At 40.1% G+C, this 21,619-nt stretch overlaps 1 protein-coding gene across 3 annotated transcripts in view; it reads right to left on the reverse strand.

Moving 5' to 3' along the window:
- Positions 1 to 2,854: 2,854 nt before the first annotated feature.
- WDR19 (WD repeat domain 19) overlaps positions 2,855 to 21,619 on the reverse strand; it is an 89,129-nt gene continuing 70,364 nt past the window's right edge. For 2 of the 3 annotated variants that reach the window (XM_060110945.1, XM_060110962.1), the window contains exons 30-37: positions 20,275 to 20,371; positions 19,477 to 19,601; positions 16,484 to 16,565; positions 14,564 to 14,714; positions 12,734 to 12,857; positions 11,905 to 11,981; positions 11,458 to 11,582; positions 2,855 to 3,172 (exon numbers count right to left, since the gene is read on the reverse strand). In XM_060110945.1, coding sequence (XP_059966928.1) covers positions 11,471 to 11,582; positions 11,905 to 11,981; positions 12,734 to 12,857; positions 14,564 to 14,714; positions 16,484 to 16,565; positions 19,477 to 19,601; positions 20,275 to 20,371 — 768 coding nt within the window. In that variant the 3' untranslated portion in view covers positions 2,855 to 3,172; positions 11,458 to 11,470. The remainder of the gene's footprint in view (positions 3,173 to 11,457; positions 11,583 to 11,904; positions 11,982 to 12,733; positions 12,858 to 14,563; positions 14,715 to 16,483; positions 16,566 to 19,476; positions 19,602 to 20,274; positions 20,372 to 21,619) is intronic. The other variant, XM_060110955.1, reaches the window with a different exon arrangement.

The raw sequence follows: 21,619 nt of genomic DNA on the forward strand, positions 1-21,619 counted from the left end.
CTGACTGCTACTTTTTATTCAACCTGCTGACCAGTCTAGCTGGTCTTAGAGAATGCTTTGTTTTTCCAAAGGAACCACGTTTTAGTGTAATGGGGCAACCTCATGGTCCCATTACAAATAAACGGTGGTACAGCTAGAAGTATGTAAACAGTAGGCTGATGTACACCTCTTATAGAGGTTGATAGGACTGCTTGGGTCCTCCACTGTCCCCTGTCAATCTAATGAGATTGTACTTCAAAATGACTGTATATTCAGAATTAGAAACTACATGTGGGCTTTGGAGTCAGATTTTTAGTTAACAGTAATATGTCTGGGAATAGAGGTACTAAGGCGGCTTTTGTAGGCTTAAAGAATTTATCCTAATGGCCATTATAGGACCAATGCCGATTTTTAAAAAAGAGGTAGTTAGTTACTATTATGTGGAGAGATTTTGTAAATAAATCAAAATACAAAAGTCATCACCTAGAACTGGGTATTATTTGTACATTGTCAAATATCTTGCAAAATAGAAATTAGAAATGTTTCACATGATACATGTACAAATTCTTAAGATTGTCATCTTGTACAGTAAGATACTATGTTGGTATATTTTTTCCTTATTAATTTGCAAATGATTGGATACAAAAGCTACCTATATTCCTACTGACCTGTTCTGTGAAACATAACTTTGGCAGTTGAAGAATCAGAACTCTTAATTCCCAAGTTCATTACCCCTATGAGTGTCAACCACACCTCTGCTGTGAATAGAATTTCATAGAGAGGGCTCTTTGTTATTATTAGAGGGTATTGTGGCTGCAGAAAGATTGTCAGACATGCCTAGCCTTCCAGAGTTTCAACTCATTAGTTTAAAACCAGTAGGGTCCAGGCTGGGTCAAACTCTTATCCTCACTCTGGTTTGGGACTAAATGAACACTGGCTTTTGTTTACTTTGTCCCTGAGGGATCCAGTTCTGTCCTGACAGATTCCACAAACCCTACTGGAACTTTATTTTTTATTTTATTTTTATTTTTTATTTTTTTGCGGTACAGGGGCCTCCCACCGCTGTGGCCTCTCCCACTGCGGAGCACAGGCTCCGGACGCGCAGGCTCAGCGGCCATGGCTCACGGGCCTAGCCGCTCCGCGGCATGTGGGATCTTCCCAGACCGGGGCATGAACCCGTGTCCCCTGCATTGGCAGGCGGACTCTCAACCACTGCGCCACCAGGGAAGCCCTGGAACTTTAGATTGTACCTGTAACTGTGCTTGTTGAGGGGCCTGAGGCTGTGGAACTAGTCGGGAATTTGGGTGTCTAGCAACTTTTTAAATCTTGTCAGTAAATGCTCAAGGGTATGTGCTACTTCAAGGTATGTGCTAAGAGGAATGTAAAATCAGGATTCTGTTCCCTGCCTTTAAGGAACTGATAGTCTTGTTTGGGAGGACAGACGAAGTTCTTGAGACATTTAAAATGTATTTACCAGTGTGAAAAATGTCTTTCATGTAGATTAAGTTCATTATGGGAATAAAACGTTGCCTTAAGCCTTTGCCTACTAAACCCTCTCTTTGTTAAAAGCCCTGCTTGAAACTTCTGCTTCAGTGAAGATTTTCTTGATTGACGACTGCCTCACCTCACCAGTGGGGTGAGCATAAATTTCTTAAGTGTATTTTTCCATTTCTATTGCTTTTTGATATGCAAGTCATATCTGCCTACTTGCTCTGTGCTTCCCAGGAAAGGGACTGTAATCTCCTTGCAGCCAGAACAAGATAGTGTCCTTTACTTGTTCATTATGATTTGGAGCAACTAGTAAATCCTTATTGGAGCCACTGGATGCCACACATCATCCTTGCAGCGTAAAACTGTATACTTGCTTTCTTTGAGATCCATTGAGTCTTGGCCATTTGGTAGTCTATAACAAACTACTACTTTATTACTAATACTACTTCATCCTTCATTTTTTAAGTTCTGTCAGTGTATTATTTACAGCAACATTGGGCCTCTTGAAGTTATTAATAAGGAGCACATAGTTATGTGTACTAGGAGGAGTATCTTCCTAAATAAGTTCTGGTACAATTATGCTCATTAGTGAATGTCTGAGGCCCATAACTAACTCCCAAAATATAATGTGCTTCCCCTTACAGATCCCAAGTGCCTATGACTCTTACTATTCCTGTAGCCTTACAACATCCCTCAAGTGATAACACAAAACAAAGGAACCACGGGTGGGTTTAATGATAATGACTTGTATCACTTAGGAAGGCCAGGGCCTCTAGCCAGCCTTTGGGAAGGAAAAACATAAAGCTGGAGGCATGCATATGGATACCTGGATGCTGTAAAACTTTATTGGCACTTTTTGGGTTCTACCCTAGGCTCGTAGGTACCTCTGTAATGCTCAGAATGCTGGTGGCTATACTGTAAAATCATATCATCTGATATATTCAGAGTTAGTTAGGCTACATGATTCTGTCAGCTGCTCAGACTTTGATACTTTGGCTTTGGATGGCAAGGAAGCATATACTGATATGTATAGTATTGGGTGTGTGTGACATGGGAAATGAACCCTCCACCCACCTTGGGGAAGATTCTGAATAATGTACATCTTCAGGGAAAGTCAAATGATTTAATTTTGTGACAGGAATTCCATACTATGTAGTATAATGACAAGAAACATAAGCTTATAGTTTCATTCTTTAAAAATGCTGATTTTACTGATTTCTGATGTTTTTATTCTCAGGCTGATTATGCTAAATAGCCTTGATTTGTGTAAGCCTCTCAGTTCAAACTTTTTAACACTGTTAATATCTGTGCTGCCCAAACTTCACAGTATGGTTTAAAGCTACCTTCCTTTATTTCTTTTTCTGTCTTTAAATCTGGGAAAACATTACAAATATCTAATAAGTTTATTTTAAAGGAGGTATTTCAAAATAGAAAAGATATCAAAAAGCTGAATATTTATAGTGATGTCATGGGTTACTATTAACAGTATAGAGCACAGAATATGTAAGACTCAGAAGAGGAAATATACAAAGTATAAACAGCATGTTCCATGTCACTGTTTCCCACTCTACAGAAGTTGAAAGTGGTGACCTGGAGAGGTGACCTTGTTTCTTCTGTATTCAGGAAGGACCATCTTGAAATCTGCCAGGGGTAGAAACACAGCCTCCTGTGGAAAAATGGTATCTTCTCAGGACCATAATACCTAGAAAGGACAAAAAAATAAAAAACAAAACCCCATATGCTTTTAGAAGGGTTTCAAGTAACTACTAGCATTTAGGAGTAAAGCCAAGCATAATAAAGAAGATTTTCTTGCTTATTTCTGGAATGTGGAGCAGGATCACTACATTCAAGTTAGAAATTGCCAGTCTGTTAATTGAGTTTCAGTCCTGGCTTTTCAAGTGACTAGAACTGTATGGGCAAGCTGTTGAACCTGTTACAAATTGAGGATGATGATAACAGCCACCTTACTGAGAAGAATGAGAAAGTGCAAAGTTAGTGCTCAGCAACTCAACCCAAAGAGGCCCATACCAAGACAAGTTATAATTAAACTGCCAGAAGTTAAAGACAAGAAGACAATCTTAAAAGCAGCAAAAGAAAACAACTTGTTATGTACAGGGGAACCCCCCCCCACCATAAGACTGTCAGCAGATTCTTTTGGCAGAAACTTTGCAGGCTAGAAGAGAGTCGCCTGATATAGTCAAAGTGCTGAAAGAATAAAACTGCCAACCAAGAATATTCTACCTGGGAAAGCCATCCTTCAAAATTGAAGGAGCAAGGAAGTTTTCTAGGCAAGGAAAAGCTAAAGAGGTTCATCACCACTAGACTGGCCTTACAAGAAATGTTAAAGGGACTTCTTTAAGCTGAAACACAAGGACACTAATTAATAATACGAAAATGTATGAAACTAAATCTCAAAGGTAAAGGTAAATATATAAATTCAGAATACTCTAATGTTGTAATGGTAGGTACTTATAAACCTAGTGTGAAAGTTAAAAGACAAAATAGTAAAAATAACTAATAATTTGTTAATGGATACACAAGATTAAAAGATATAAAATTGTGACATCACAATGTGGATGGTGAGAGTAAAAATGCATTTGAACTTAAGTTGTTGTCAACTTCAAACAGACTGTTGTATTTTATGTAAGTCTCATGGTATCCACAAAGCGAAACCTATGGTAGACAAAAAAGAAAGGAATCTAAGCATATGACTACAGAAAATTGTCAGATCACAAAAGGAGAAAAAGGAGCAAGAAAAGAAGAAAGGAACAAAGGAATTACAAAACAGCCAGAAAATAATGAACAAAATGGCAGCAAGTCCCTATCTATCAATAACTACTTTAAATATAATTTATAAATTCTCTGATCAAAAGACAGAATGGATAAAAACCAAGATCCATCTATATGCTGCCTGCAAGAGACTCACTCAGCTTTAAGGACACACAGACTGAAAGTGAAGGAATGGAAAAAGATACTCCATGCTAATGGAAACCAAAAGAAGCTGGAGTAGTTCTACTTAGACAAAATAGACTTTAAAACAAAGACTGTAAGAAGGGACAAAGAAGGCCATTATATAATGATAAAGGCATCAATCCAAAAGAGGATATAACATTTGTAAATATTTATTATTTACATTAGCAGCACCTAAATATAAGCAAATATTAACGTATCTAAAGGGAGAAAGAGCAATACAATAATAGGAGGGGACTTCATTACCCCACTTTCATCAGTGAATAGATTTTCATTTGACAGAAAACCAATAAGGAAACATTGGTCTTAAATGACATGTTAGACCAGATGGACTTAACGCATTTACAGAACATTCCATCCCAAAGCAGGAGAATACACATTCTTCTCAAGCACACACGGAACATTTCTCCAGGATAGATCATATGTAAGGCCACAAAACAAGTCTTAATAAATTTAGAAGACCGAAATCATATCAAGCATCTTTTCTGACCACAAAAGTATGAAACTACAAATCAATTACAAGAAGAAAACTGGAAAATTCACAAATACGTGGAGATTCAAACATGCTGCTCAACAACTGCTGGGTCAAAGAAGAAATCAAAAGAGAAATTAAAAAAATACCTGAGACATATACATGGAAATAGAGTTGGCCCTCCATATCTGTGGGTTCCATATCCACAGATCCAACCAACCATGGATCAAAAGATTCAGGAAAAAAAAAAAAGTACCAGAAAGTTCCAAAAAGCAAAACTTGAATTTGCTACATGCTGGCAACTATTTACATAGCATTTACAGTGTATTAGGTAATATAAGTAATCTAGAGATGATTTAAAGTATACAGGAAAATGTGCATAGGTTATATTCAAATACTACACCATTATATATAAGGGACTTGAGCATCCGTGGATGTTGGTATCCACTAGGGATCCTGGAACCAATCCCCCACGATACAGAGGGACAGCTATACAGCATACCAAATCTTATGGGATGCAACAAAAACAGTTTCTAAGAAGGAAGCTCATAACAATAAACACCTGCATTAAGAAACAAGAAAGATCTCAAATGAACAGCCTAACTTCACACCTTAAGGAACTAGAAAAAGAACAAGCTAAGCCCAAAGTTAGTAGAAGGAAGGAGATCTCCAAGAGCAGAAATAAATGAAATGGAGACTAAAAAGACAATAGAGAAGTTCAATGAAACTAATAGCTATTTTTTTTTTTTGCCCAAAAGATAGATAAATAGACAAACCTTTAGCTAGAATCACCAAGAAAAAGAGGGGACTCAAAATCAGAAATGAAAGAAGAGATATTACATTTGATACCACAGAAATACAAAAGAGACTACTATGAAATACTATAATGCCAGCAAAATGGACAACCTAGAAGAAATGGATAAATTCCTAGAAACATATAACCTTCTAATACTGAATCATGAAGAAACAGAAAATTAGACCAATTACTATCAAGGAGATTGAATCAGTAATCAAAAACAACCTGACAAAACAAAAATCCAGGACAAGATGGCTTCACTGGTTAATTCTACCAAACACTTAGAGAAGAATTAATACCAATCCTTCTCAAACTTTTCCAAAAAATAGAAGAGGAAACACTTCCAAACTCATTCCATGAGACCAGCATTACTCTGATACAAAAACCAGACAAAGAAACTACAAGAAAGAAAATTACAGGCCAATATCGCTGATGAACATAGTTGCAAAAACCCTCAACAAAATATTAGCAAACTGAATTCAATAATACATTAAAGGAATCACCACAATCAAGTGGGATTTATTGGAGGAATGCAAGGATAGTCCAACATCCAGAAATCAATCAAGATGATACACCACATTAACAAAATGAAGGATAAAAATCATATCTTGATATAGAAAAAGCATCTGACAAAATTCAACATCTGCTCATGATAAAAACTTTCACAAAAGTGGGTACAGAGGGAACATACTCAACATCATAAAGGCCATATAGGACAAACCCACAGCTATCACACTCAATGGTGAAAAGCTGAAAGCTTTTCCTCGAAGATCAGGAATAAGACAAGGATGTCACTCTTGCCTTTAGGCAAGAAAAAGAAATAAAAGGTATTCAGATAGGAAAGGAATAAGTTAAACTGTCACTATTTGCAAATGACATATTGTGTATAGGGAACCCTGAAGACCACCAAAAAAGTTGTTAGAACTAATACAGTAAAATTGCAGGATATAAAATCAATATATAAAAATCTGTTGTATCTAATAATGAACTAACAGAGAAATTAAGAAAACAATCTTATTTACAATTACAAAAGAATACAATACCTAGGAATGAATTTAACCAAGGAGGTGAAAGACCTGTGCACTGAAAAGCTATCAGTGAAGAAACTGAAGATATAAATAAATGGAAAGATTTTCTATGCTTATGGATTGGAAGAATTAATATCATTTAAAGTGTCCACATTACCCAAAGCAATCTACAGATTCAATGCAATTCCTGTCAATTTCCAATGGCATTTTTCACAGAAATAGAACAAACAATCCTAATATTTGTATGGAATGACAAAGACACTGGACAGCCAAAAAGCAATGTTGAGAAGAACAAAGCTGGAAGCACCACACTTCCTGATTTCAAACTATATTATGCAGCTATAGTAATCAAAACAGTATGGTATTGGTATAAAAACAGACACACAGATTAATGGAACAGAATAGAGAGCCCAGAAATAAACCTGTGCATATATGGTCAATTTATGACAAAGAAGCCAAGAATATACAATGGGGAAAGGCAGTCTCTTAAATGGTGTTGGGGAAACTGGACAGGCACATGCAAAAGAATGAAACCGGATCACTATCTTACACCATACATAAAAATTAACTCATAATGGATTAAAGTCTTGAACATAAGGCCTGACAACATAAAACTCTTAGACAAAACCATAGGGAGTAAGCTCCTTGACATTGGTCTTGGAAATGTATTTTTGTATGTGACACCAAAAGCAAAGGCAACAAAACAAATATAAACAAGACTACATCAATCTAAAAAGTCTCCATCAACAAAATGAAAAGGCAACCTATAGAATGGGAGAAAATTTGCAAATCATATATCTGATAATTTGGGTTAATATACAAAATATATAAAGAACTCATACAACTCAATAGAAAAAAAATCCAATTAAAAAAATGGGCAAAGGCTCTGAATAGACATTTTTCTAAAGAAAACATACATATGGTCAATACGTACATGAAAAGGTGCTCAGCATCACTAATCAGGGAAATGCAAATCAAAACCACGATGAGATACCACCTCACACCTTTAGAATGGCTATTGTCAAAATGACAAGAAATAACAAGTCTTGGCAAGGATACGGAGAAAATGTATCCATCGTGCACTGTTGGTGGGCATGTAAATTGATGCAGCCATTATGGAAAACACTACAGATATTCCTCAAAAAGTTAAAAATAGGGCCTCCCTGGTGGCGCAAGTGGTTGAGAGTCCGCCTGCCGATGCAGGGGATACGGGTTCGTGCCCCGGTCTGGGAGGATCCCATATGCCACGGAGCGGCTGGGCCCGTGAGCCATGGCCGCTGAGCCTGCGCGTCCGGAGCCTGTGCTCCGCAACGGGAGAGGCCACAACAGTGAGAGGCCCGCATACCGCAAAAAAAAAAAAAAAAAAAAAAAAAAGTTAAAAATAGAACTACCATATGTTCCAACAATTCTACTTCTGTGTATTTATCTGAAGGAAACAAAATCCCTATCTTGAAAAGGTATCTGCACCCCAGTGTTCATTACAGCATTATTTACAATAGCCAAGACATGGAAATGACCCAGGTGTCCACTAATACTGGATAAAGAAAATGGCACTGGATAAAGAATATGTGGTACATATGTATACATGTGTATATACATATAAAGAAGAAGGAAATACTGCCATTTGCAACAACATGGATGGACCTTGAGGACATTATGCTAAATGAAATAAGAGAAAGACAGATACTGTATGATCTCACTTACATGTTTAATTAAAAAAAAAACCCACTGAGCTCATAGATACAGAACAATTTGTTGGTTGCCAGAGGGTGGGGGTGGGCAGAATGAAGGTGGTCGAAAGGTATAAAATTCCAGTTACAAGTAAGTCCTGGGGATGTAATATACAGCATGGCGATCATAGTTAACAACACTGTATACTTGGAAGTTGCTAAGAGAATAGGTGTTAAAAGTTCTCAATTAAAAAAAAATTGTAGGGCTTCCCTGGTGGCACAGTGGTTGAGAGTCCACCTGCTGATGCGGGGGACACGGGTTTGTGCCCTGGTCTGGGAGGATCCCACATGCCGTGGAGCGGCTGGGCCCGTGAGCTGTGGCCACTGGGCCTGCGCATCCAGAGCCTGTGCTCCGCAACGGGAGAGGCCAGGACAGTGAGAGGCCCGCATACCGCAAAAAAAAAAAAGTAACTGTGTGGTGATAGATGTTAACTAAATTACTGTGGTAATCATTTCACAGTATAAACATATATCAAATCATTATGTTGTACACCTAAAACTAATACAAGGTGATAATTATACCTCAAAAAAAAGTTGTGAAATATTAAATGTATATAGTTTTAAGATGCTAAATATGTGATAATGTTATGTGGCAACAGAAAAATAAACATATCCCAATCATAATTTGAGCAAGATTTTAAAACAGAATTTGACAAGCTGATTCTAAAATTTTAGAGAGAAATGGAGAGAAGTAAGAGTAGTCAAAACAGTCTTGGAAAAAAATGACAAAGTTGTAGGATCCACAATACCTGGCTTTAAGATATACTATAACGTCACAGTAATGAAGACAGTATAGTATAAAAATAGGGGACAAATAAAGCAATGGAAAGAAGAGGGGGTCCAGAAGTAGACCCATATTTAAAACCCAGCTGATTTTCAACAAAGGCATGCAAGCAGTTCAATGGGGAAAGGAAAGACTTTTCAACAAATGGTGTTGGAAGACTAGATATCTACTTGAGGGGGAAAAGAATCTCAATCCCCACCTCATACTGTAAACAAAAATAACTTCAAGATGGATCACAGACCCAGAGCTTCTAGAAGAAAACATAGGCGAATATGCTCCTGACTTGAGTAGGCAAAAATTTTCTTAGACACAGAAAGTAATAAAAGTAATAATAAAATGAAACTGATAAATTATAATTCATCAGAATCAAAATCTGTTCATCAAAAGACCATTAAGATACATGTATAACTGATTCACTTTGCTGTACACCTGAAACACAACACTGTATTGATAAATCAACTATATTCCAAAAAAAAAAGACCATTAAGAAAAAGAAGTGGGAAGTCAGAGTGGAAGAAAATATCGGCAAAATAAATCTGACTAAGATTTAGATCTAGAATATACAAATAAAGAACCTTTATAACAATAATAATAAGACAATACCCAGTAATAATAGGAACAGTCTTTTCAACAAATGGTGCTGAGACACCTGGTCATCCACACACAAAAGGAAATTGGGTCCCTACGTCACATCATACACAAAAATTAAATGGATCAAAGACGTTAAGTATAAGAGCAGCAACTATAGAACTCTTAGAATGAAACATAAGTGTCAATCTTTGTGACGCTGGGTTAAGCAGTGGTTTCTTAGACATGACACCAAGAACACAAGCAGCCAAAGGAAAAAAAATGAATTGGACCTCATCAAAATAATAAAAACTTTTGTACATCAAAGGATGCTATGAAGAAAGTAAAAAAATACTTCCACAGAATAGTATATTTGCACATCATGTATCTGATAGAGGACTTGTACCTAGAATATATTAAGGATTCTTACGACTCGATAAAAAGACAAAATACCCAGTTAAAAGAATGGATAAAGGACTTGAAGACAGTTCTCTAAAGATACACAAATGGCCGACAAGCACGTGAAAAGATGCTCAGCGTTGTTACCATTAGGGAAATGCACATCAAAACCACAATGCGATACTACTCCACACCTACTAGGATGGTTATAATCAAGCATGCAGACAACAGCAAGTGTTGGTGAGGATATGGGAAAACTAGAACCCTCGGGTGCTGCTGGCAGGAATGTGAGAGACTGCAGGTACTACACAAAGCAGTTTGGAGTCCAAGGAACAGCCAAGAGGCCAGTGGGGCTGCAGTGTAGTGAGCAGAGGAGGAGGCTGGGGCAGTTCATGTCGAGTCTTTTAGGCTCTATTTTTGCAGGTGCAATAAAAAGTCCCCCTGAGAAAGGGAACCAGATACACTGGAGGGGGACTGAGAGGATTTGCCCATCGACTGGGGGATTGGTGGTGTCCACATTTCCATCCTGATCAGCTGGTAGGATGGAGCTGCTGTTTACTGATGGAGTGAAGATTGCGAGAACAGGTTTCGTGTGAAAACCTAGGGTTCCGTTTTAACTATGTTTAGAGCTGTGTCAGGGACTAATCTTACTTTTTCCTTTTAATTACAGAATCTTAAAATTAAAGAGTTTTTGGCAGGGGCTTTTGGCTTTCCACCTGGAGACTATGTTTCCCTGCCTCCCCTTGCAGTATGTGTGGCCCTATGAGTAAATTCTTGCCAATGGAGTGGGAGTGGAAGGGGTATTGTGCTGCTTCCATGCAACAAAAATGACACTTGGAAAGAAAAAGAAATGGGGATTTTTCAAGCCTCTGGAAGCAAAAATTTTTACAATATATTCTCCTGAGTTATAGAACTCAAAAACCCCACTGTTAATAGCTAGCTACAGTTTTAATGGACTGGTTAAAAAGAAGCCCATGTGATTTGATAATATACGTTTTGGTTGGAATCCATGATGCTGCTTGGCCAAATAACCTTTGTCACCATGGAGACTGTACAACCTGTGTTTTAGCTTTTTTTAAAGTACATCAAAGGTTTGTTTCAGATCTGACAAGTTTTGTTCGTTCAAATCTGACAAGTTACACGATGCACAAAAAGGAGCCAATGGCAAAACACACTGTAAAGCTGTGTCCACCCCGTGGATCTCGTGCCCTGGGAAGGTAAGTGGATGGTCTGGCCCTTACCTGCACATGCCACTCACTGCTCCACTTCTGTCCGCAGGTACTGGGTACAGTCTGAGATTTTTTTCAGCTGAGCAAAGTTTAATCTTTCTGAACACATAGGACATGTGCTTTCAGTGTTTAACATGCTGTTTGGAGAGGGAAAGACAGAGTAGATTAAATATTCCTTTACTTTTGGGTTATTGTGATGTGGAAACCAACTATTCCTTTCTACTTCTTAGTACATGTTCATCATGAGACTTAAGAATTAGGAATTTTAAGTCTCATGTGAAATCCCCTTTAAGGAAAATGTTCTCAAAGATCACAGAAGTTTCTTCCAAGAAGACAATTTGAGTCTTTAGAGATTTTTAAGAACATGAACAAATAAAGAGACCTCAGTATAAAAGTGGTTGAATAAAAGGCCTATTATTCGATAAATCTGTATGGCTGAGTGAAATAATGCGCACTTACATCTTGAATTCTGAATACAGTGCAGGGAAGTCGCAATGTGGACACACCGTCCAATCATCCTTTAACATATGTCGACCCTGGAAACAGTACGTTGAAGAATAAAATTCATCTTTATTTTTAAAACTCCCCCCATTATTCAGTTATAATACATGGTTACAGTTAAAAGCCAGACAGACCTCTAAATTATGAAATTATTGATATTTCACATAGGTGGGTAATTAGAAAGAAATGGCATCAAAAGGACTAAAGCCAAATTTATCAGATTCATGTATAAAGAGAATAATCTTCAATATTGTGACATTACCTAGATTTATTTTCCTTTAAAATAAAGCTTACTTTAGCCTAGTGATGAACAAATAATCTGATATTTTTAAATTTTCTAATAATAGGTCTTAATATTAAAGTGTACAATAAAAGCCATCACTTATTAAGTGCTACAGCATGCTGGGAATTGTATTAAGGCCTCAAACATATCCTCTCGTCAACCTGCAGTTTACCTCAGTAGGCAGGTACTGTTAACTGATGGACCTAGCAAGGTAAAAAAGCAAATCGCACCAGGTTATGTAACCAGTAAGTGGCAGAAAGACGATCTAAGCCTAGGACCATCTGATCCCCAAGTGTGTGCCTTCCTGATACTCACTTAGGTTACTGTGTGCCTTGAATATAACTTTCAGCTTTGTTGACCATGAAATTGTATGCTAAATGTTGCAGGAAATTTGAGGGATAAGATTATTTCAGAAGTGAAGGAAGTATTGACACACACAACAAGTATTCAAATGGGCTATAGATAGATATGCAAAGAAAGGGAAACCATGATAAAGAAACTTACTGTTGCAATGCAATATGGGATGTTATTTTTACATCCAGGACAGAGGAGTTCACACTCTGGGAGAAGAAATTCGCAGAATGGACATGGGGTTGTGGCCTCTTCTGTCTCGGATGTATCAGGTCTCCTGTGAGGAAGAATCACATGAAATGCACCTTCTTCTTCATAGTCAGACTCTTGACACTAGAGATACACGCTCCGGCCCCCCTCCGGAGGAGGGAGAGGAAAGAGGACTGCTCAGGCTAGCGTTCCATGGCCACCTCTGGGAGCTGGAGTTCACAGCACATCATGTGGGAGAAAACACGGGTGGGTCTGGCTGTCTCGTGTCTTCCTTGCCACTGGAGTAGTGAGCTTGCTGCTTCTCTGTCTTTCCCTTTGTGTACTGAAGTAATGGCTGTCCAGGGCTGTGCAGCACAACTCTCTGTGACAATGGCACTGTTCTAATACTGCGCTCTCCAATACGGTAGCCATGAGCCACATGGAGCTCAGAGCACTTGAAATATGGATAGTGTGAGGAACTAAATTTTACATTTTATTCACTTTTGTTTGAATTTTTTTTTTAATTTTTTGCTTTATAACAAATTTAATCACTTTTAGTTAATTTAAATTTAAAGAGCCACATGCAGCCAGCAGATACCGTATTAGACCTCATAGCTAAGAGTACTCTTGTGCGGGGAGAGAATAACCAGCGCCTCTTCAAGCTGGCACCTAGGCTGGTGTGGCACGAAACTGGGGGATAAATGTGCTCTAGCTTTTTCTCCCCACCTCACTCTCCCTGATGGCAGGTATGTTGGATCAGACTGATTTGGTCTGAAGCTACTTAGGCTTATCAGCTATGAAAAAAAAAAGGGGGTGTTCCATGTAGCCCCTATCCAGGTTAGAGTTCTCTGCCATGAGCCCAGTTAACAATAAGTAGTATTTGCTTCCCTTTGCCATTACTGGTGTAGCCATCTCCCTTGGCTGAGATGAGAGAGTTCTGGGTCAAGATTCAGGTACACCTGAGTTCGCTGGTCAAAATGGGACTAACAGGTACCCCAGATGTCATCGCTATGAACAAGTGGTAGTACAGAACTACTACAGGATTGCAGTTAATTTTTCCTTTTGTAAAGATGAGTGCTACTTTCTCCTCGTTTTCCTGTTGAAAACCAGGCTTTCTGAGGTGAGGATATGCCTTATGTGCCTTTGGAGCTACACAGGATTTCGAAATGAAGTCCCTTTTGGCAATAGGTGGTATAATTACCAAGTTTCTTACACTGAGAAATATCCACTCTTTGTCTGTCTGTGGCAGACACGCTGTTTGCTGCCTCCCTAATAGCCATCTTTTCCTTCTTCCTTGCCAACAGAACTTGGTTTTTACTCAGCAGTATGCTTTTCAGCTAGAGGTAGCCACGCGGCTGAGTAGTGAGATGTAAATGCAAGTCCTGGGGGTGGTGTCCTTCCTCATTAAAAAGGCAAAAGACCTTTCATCTTTTAATTTCCCTCCTTCTTTCTGCGTTGAATGGGGTACATGATGTCACCCCACCATGACAACCACCACTGTGCAGCCATGAGGAGGAAACCTCTGTGCTCTGGATGGTAAAGCCAAAAGGCAGAGGGATCGGTCCTTGGTGACATCGGGACACGGCACCACCAGCCCTGGACTATGATGCCTTGTGCATGAGTCACATAAATCAGATAAAGCCATCGTTGGGTTTCCAGGTGCTGGTAGCTGAGTACAATCCTAATTGCTACCCCCAATCTGTGTTCTTGTTGAGCCCACATAATAGCAGCTACGTTCTGAAAGATACACTTGTGAAATGCGATTAGATGGTAGAAACAGCTGTCGCCGCCTACCTGACCATTGCCTCGATCTTCTTTTTGTATTTGACATCTATCTTGTTGCGGTACTCGGGCCTCATCAACATGGCGGCAAAGCTGAAGGCAGAGTTCTTCAGGCCGGCCCTGTGACACTCGATCACGGTAGACGTCAGGATTGGCACGATGTCTGCAACGCAAACAGAGGAGCAGAAAGAGCACGTTGCCTCTACTGGCGTGATGCCAGGATTGCACCTCTCTAAATTTGCTTTTTCTGACAAAGAACCAGAAGTGGACTGTTTAACAAGGAAAGGGCACGGTAGTGGAGTCACGTGACTGCTCACCACAATGTCTTTCCCCTGATTATACTGTGTTTTGCCTGTAACACCAGGACCCACACTCCCTTGAGGTAACCTTTTGTGTGCGTCCTTCCCGCCTCAGAGAGTTTTGTATTTGACAGGACTGCTGATGAATGGGTGGGGAGATTAACAATTTCATGCACTAACCTCTCTGCGTGCACCTGTTTCTTCAGGACAGATACCTAAAAGTCAAATTACTGGCTCAAAGAACGTGACTTTAAAGAAAAAATACTCCTAGCACAAATTGCCAAACTGCTTTCTAGAAAGGCCACAACAATGTCCATTCCATCCCAGCAGTCATGAGAATGCCTGTCCTATCACACCCTTTGCCAGCATGGTGTACAATTATTTTAGTCTTTTTTATGTAACAAAAAAGAACACATTTAGAGAACAGGGGTTGGTGAATTATGACCTGTGAGCTAAATCTGGCCCTCTGTTTCTTAGCCCATTTGCTAAGAAAGACTTTTACATTTTTAAACGACTGGAAAAAAAATCAAAAGGAGAAGAATATTTTGTGACATGTGAAAGGTTTATGAGGTTCAAATTTTAGTGTCCGAAAGAATAAAGTTCTTTTGGAACACAGCCATGCTCATCCATTTATGTATGGGTCACGCCGAAACGGCGGAGTTGAATAGTTGCAACAGAGAACACGTGGCCCACAAAGCCCTGAACATTCGACATCTGGCCCTTTACAGAAAACGTCTGTTGACCCCGTCATGGAATGTGACAAAATCTAATCACTGAAAAATGTTATAATGACAAGTCTTTTAGAATACTGGGACCTTTTTCAGAGGCAAATCATCTACAGTGGTTGAGAACACAGAGTCAGACTTCCTGGCTGACAGTATGGTCTTGGGCAAGTGTTACTCACTTCTTTTGCCCCAGTTTGCTTATCTGTAAAATAGGGAAAATAACAATAGGCCACTTGTGTGCAATCTTGAGACTGTTTTCCTTAGAAGGATCTGCCTGAAACTGGGATCTGGGAACTTGGATTTTGGGGGAGAGTTCCCGCCATTTCCAGAACGGAGAAGAGTGGCTGCCTGTGCCCGACCTTTTTGTACAAACAGTAGGGTTTATGCGGAGCACCTGCTTTCTGGGAGTCTGCAAATTTGGTACATGCCAAGCAGGGGGTGCTGACGTGGCCAGCTCCCCAAGACCACCCCTGGGTACCGAGTCTCTCACAAGCACCCTGGTAGACACCACCTTTCACGTGCTGCCCGGAGGTGCTGAGTGTGTCCAGTGCGACTTCACTGGGGGGATGGGGGGTGGCAGGGGGGCTGTGGACGCTCGCCCCTGACCTCCGGGCGCACCCCCCCCCCCGCACCTTTTCCCTCTGCCGATTTGGCTTTGTATCCTTTCCCTGTAATAAATCTTAGCTTTAGCACTACTATATGTTGAGTTATATGAATCCCCCTCGTGAATTATCACACCTGGGGGTGGTCTTGGGGACGGACGCCGGTTACACCACTTCATGGGGTGGTTGTGAGGATTAAATGAGTTACTACGTGTAGAGAACAGCGGCTGGCAGAGTCCGTGAGGATGATCTTGGCATGCTACAGTCAGGCAGAAATGGGGACAACAGGCTCCTCTCAGTACTCACGTGACGGAAATTTGCTGATGTTGTTGGCCACCCGGATAAGCATACGTGCCCCTTTCATATGATCTCCATTTTTAACGTGAATCTGAAATAAATGATAAATTTTACTCTTCTTAGAGACTTTGATTAACCCTAATCCATGTTTCATTCACCCAAATAAACAACTCCTTGATTGTGACCCTGAACGGGTGGTCACAGGCTCCTTGCAGCCTTACTTTAATGCCACTTGGGGTTTCTCCCTTACTTATCCTCCTTCCAGCAGCTGCTACCTGGCCCCCTGGCCTCACTGGCCTCACCCCTACTCTACACTCAGCTTTTACTTTGCCTGAGACCACTCCACATGAGTTCAAATCCTTGGTCCATCTCTTACTGGCCATTATGGGGGACTAACAAGTTGTTGTGAGACCTGAAAGCTGAGTTATGAGTTAGGCAGGAGAGAGGATGAGTTGTTATAGGAAGAAGGCGCTGCCTGTGTAAGGGAAGGGGCAACGATGGCTGGAGGGGCCTGAGCTTAGGTAAGTACGAGTGGGATCTGTGATGAAAGGAGGGGGTCCACTTAGGATGACATGAGGCTGGGGAGTCAGCAGGGCCGGACCACAATGTCACTGCTGTCGTCCAGTAAGAGGAGGCGGTCCACAGAGGGCATGCAGTGGGGATGGAGAGAAGGAGACAGACGAGGAGTCAGAACTGATGATATCTGGTGAGAAGGTGAAGGGTGAGTAGAGAATAACTCCCAGGCATAACATCCATCCGGTCTAAGCACGTGGATGATGGTATAATTTACTGAGCACTGCAATGTAATTCATAAATATTAACTGAATCTAAAGTCACCCTCCACTGACTCCCTGGGCCTCAGACTGCCCGGCTCAGCCACCCATGTGCAAAGGCCCCAGGCTGTCCTTCAGCCAAAGTCCCTGTCTCAGCTCTAGGGAGGAAGCATCCACCAAAGCCAAGTCTCCATGTCCCCTGAAATGTGGCTGACTTTCTCCAGTCCTTTGTGTCAGAGAGGGCTGTCCATTTTTACATCCATTCTTATTTGATAAGGTCTAATAGTTTCCCTTTTGATAACCACAAGCAGTTAAAAATCTTGAACATATCTGGTGCTTGAATAAGAGACTAGAGCAGAGGGGAAAAGTCACACGGGCGCTCTTCAGTGGAAGGGGAAGAGGATGTCTGGTCCAGTGGAAGTGGTGGGCCAGCTCTTAGGGCCGGAGGAAAAGAAAAAGACTCAAGAACCATCCCTATGGCTTTTGGTGGAAGAAAGCCCTGGTCCTAGAGGGCTTCTTACAGCAATCCCTATTTTTGTTCCCATCTTCCACTAACTTGTTTCTATCCTCCCCTCCACCCCTAAAGGCTGGATTCTGTGCCCCCAGCACATTGGCACCAGCACTGATGTCTGAAGCTGAGAAAGTCCTCCCTCCCCCTTTCTATTCCTTTCTGTACCAGAGAAGGGACCCCATGCGGCTCCGAAGGGAAATGCACTCCTGGTGGTTGCACGTTGGAATTCTAAGTTTTCTCTTACAATCAGAACTATAGACCTATGGGGCCTAAAATGGTAGCCACTAGTCACATGTGGCTAGTTAAATAAAAATTAAGATTATATAAAATTTAAAGTTTAGTTTATCAGTTGCGCTATCTGTATTTCAAGTGCTCCACAGCCAGGCTAGTGGATACAGAACACTTCTAGCACTGCAGAAAGTTCTATTGGGCAGTGCTGTTATGGACCATAATAAGGATCTAAACCATTCATAATGTGATTGCTGTAACCTAGAAAGCTTCAAAATTGCATAAGCTCTTGTGGTCTGGCCTGAAAACCGACTTAGCATTAATATGGGAAGATGTACTTTGACATAAATGAAAATTTGGAAAAGTATATAAGTTGGCATCTACCTGTATTTTTACAAAGATATGTGTCTGTATATAAATATGTGTGTGTGTATATATATATATGTGTGTGTATATATATATATATATACACATATAACATTTATGTAAATTATAAATAGAAGTATTACAGGTTTGCATGTTCTATTTTGTTTTTATTGAAAATCACTGATTAAACAATATCAGTGATTTTTATGGACATAAATATATTCCTAATGTAAAAAAAAAGGTGCACACATGTATTTAAGAAATATGGAGGATATATACAACACAGTGTTAACAATTGTTATATCTGGTGATGGATTTAAAGGGGGCAAGGGCTTCCCTGGTGGTGCAGTGGTTGAGGGTCCGCCTGCCGATGCACGGGACACGGGTTCGTGCCCCGGTCTGGGAAGATCCCACGTGCCGCGGAGCGGCTGGGCCCGTGAGCCATGGCTGCTGGGCCTGCGCGTCCGGAGCCTGTGCTCCGCAGGGGGAGAGGCCACGGCAGTGAGAGGCCCGCGTACCGCAAAAAAAAATAAAAATAAAAATAAAGGGGGCAAGTTATTTTTTCATTATACTTTTCTATATTCTCTAAATTTTCTCATTGAATATCTATTTTATATTCAGATGAAAACTAAATAGTATTAAAACGCAGTGGAATTGTATAAAATCCACTATCCTAGAATTAATAAACTTAGGAAGCTCTGGTTAACAAAAATGTTTTCCGTAAATCTTTTTTTGACCAAGTAATACATTTATATGCTTCAAAATCAAAACAGTATAAAAAGATATACTATATGGAGAAACCTGTTCTCCCTCTTCTCCCCTGACTGGGTTTGGTGCCACACCTCCTCTGCCCCACGCCTTGATCCCTTTAGGAAACTATTTTTCCTAGGTTTTTTTAAAGGTATATTTCTAACTTTATTTGCAATGAAAAAAAAATATATTTCTGCCTTTTCTTACACAAAAGGCAGCATATTGTATAATTATTCTGTATCTTGCTTTTTCGGTTAACGCTACAGAGATCTAGGAAATGGCTCTAATCCAATGGAGAGGTGCCCAGAAGGAAAGCCCTTCAGGTGATTAGCGCACCTGGCAGATTGTGTCCCAAGTCACTCAAAGGGCCTCACCTTCACTAGTATGTAACTGTGCAGAATCATGAGGTTGGTGGCCATCTCAGAGGGAATTTTGATCTTCTGAGATTTAAGTTCTGCACACATGCTGAAGAGAACGTCATGTGCATTCCGATAGTTTCCTTGAAAAGAGGTGGTAAGATGACATTACTGCAAAGGATGAAATCTGAGGACTTTCTATGGGCCACCATTTTACAGGTGGATTTTGTTAATCATCTTATTAAGTTACTAAGTAATAAAGAATGACATTTAATTCCATATTTTCCAAAACTGTATTCCATATTTATGAACATCTAAAAGAATCAGCTTGCAAATATTAGTGAAGATGTCAGACTAATTCTGACTTTTTCAATGAGTATTTACAGAACATAGACATGAACAGAACCATTCTAGAGGATCTATAAACAGTCCCTGCGTGTTATAAAGAACTAGGTCAATAAGAATACCACATCGTCTTCCACCTTGTAATATGTTTTATATTGTTAAGACCAAACACCTAGGATGGAAAGAAAGTGTAGTGGAAGTGCAGGGGGGTCTGTGGGCTGGAGAGGTCAGAGAAGTCATCGTCCAGGAGACAGAACTGTGAGGAGGAGAGGAACTAGCACTGAACATGAGAAGGCTTCAGTGGGGCTGTTCTGTGATGGTGAATGATTTTACTTCCCTGAAGCCCAGAAATGGTCATCTGCTTAGCCTTTTGGGTTCAAAGCAATCCTAGATTAGAAATGGACAGAGAAGGGACTGGAGCTGGCTTCTACTACTTGTTTGGGGAGAAAAGCATGCCTACTGGGGACCTACCTGCAGACTGCTCTTCCCTGGCAATGATGATGGCAGTCCGGGCGGCTTCTCGGTACTGCTTCAGGGCCATGTACAAGCGGAACAGGTACTTGGCATCCTGACATACAAGCCGTTAGAGAAACATCACTTTCTGCATTTGCTAAGGGGAGAAACATCTAAAATTTTGCATTTCTGTTAGAATCACATTCACTTTCCAGTAACTGAGGGTTGAAATTGTTTTTTTTTTTTAAAGCCAACAAATAAAGAATTCTTTATCAAGTATTTATTCAGGGTTTAATATGTGCCAGGTGAGTATTCTAAGTACCCTTAGAAGTAATAACTCGGTTAAATCCTCATACCCTCCCTGGGAGGAAGGTGCGATTTTGTACTAATTTCATTGATGAGAAACTGAAACACAACAGCACCTCTCCAGAGCCAGGATCTGAAGCACAGTGGTCTGGCTTCAGAGTCTGCGTGCTAACCCTAGTCCATAGAGTTCTCTCTCGTGTGCTTCAAATGGAAAGGTGCTCTTGTACAATGTACCAACTTCGCAAGATTTCAAAAATTTTTACACCTATATAAATTTCTCTGGCCTATAAAATTTTCTTTGGCTCATTTCCCATTCCTATGTTAACTCTAAACAATTTCACATACTTGATGCTGGTTTGCTGATTATTAGAATAAGTGGACATAAGGTGAGGTGATTCGGCACAGTTTAAGGGCCTGTGCCCTTTGACAGATTAACTTAGCCTCCCTGGGTCTCAGTGTCTTTATCTGTAAAATACAGAAAATGGACTCAGGGATCAGGATGGCTACAATCCTCTCCAGCTATGACATTCCAGCACCTGTATCCAAATCACTTACAACTGACCCTTGAACAATGCTGTGGTTAGGGGACGCCGACCTCCACACAGTTGAAAATCAGTGTTTAATTTATAGTCACCCTTCTGTATCTGCAGTTCCTCTGTATCCTCAGATTCAACCAACCTGAGATCAGGTAGTACTATAGTATTTACTATTGGAAAAAATCTGTGTATAAGCAGACCTGTGCAGTTCACACCCGTGTCGTTCAAGGGTCAACTGTACTCGAGTTTCCTTCACAAGCAGATCCCCTTAAAACACCAAAGCAAAAGTAAAAAATAAAGGCTCTAGGGGCATTCTGAAAGGAGTCTGTCCTCCTTAGGACTGAGAGAAGACCAACTTCTGCACAAAATCCAAGAGTTACCTATTTCGGAAACATGTTCTTAATGATTTATTTCTATTTTATATTTTCAGTGAGTTACTTTTACGGTAAATAGGATTTTTATTAAGTCCCCAAATTTCTGAAATATGAACAAAGTACACTGATTTTTAGGGATTAGTGCTA

The sequence above is a fragment of the Mesoplodon densirostris genome, chromosome 1 (assembly GCF_025265405.1).
Source record: "Mesoplodon densirostris isolate mMesDen1 chromosome 1, mMesDen1 primary haplotype, whole genome shotgun sequence".
NCBI classification, from domain to species: Eukaryota; Metazoa; Chordata; class Mammalia; order Artiodactyla; family Ziphiidae; genus Mesoplodon; species Mesoplodon densirostris.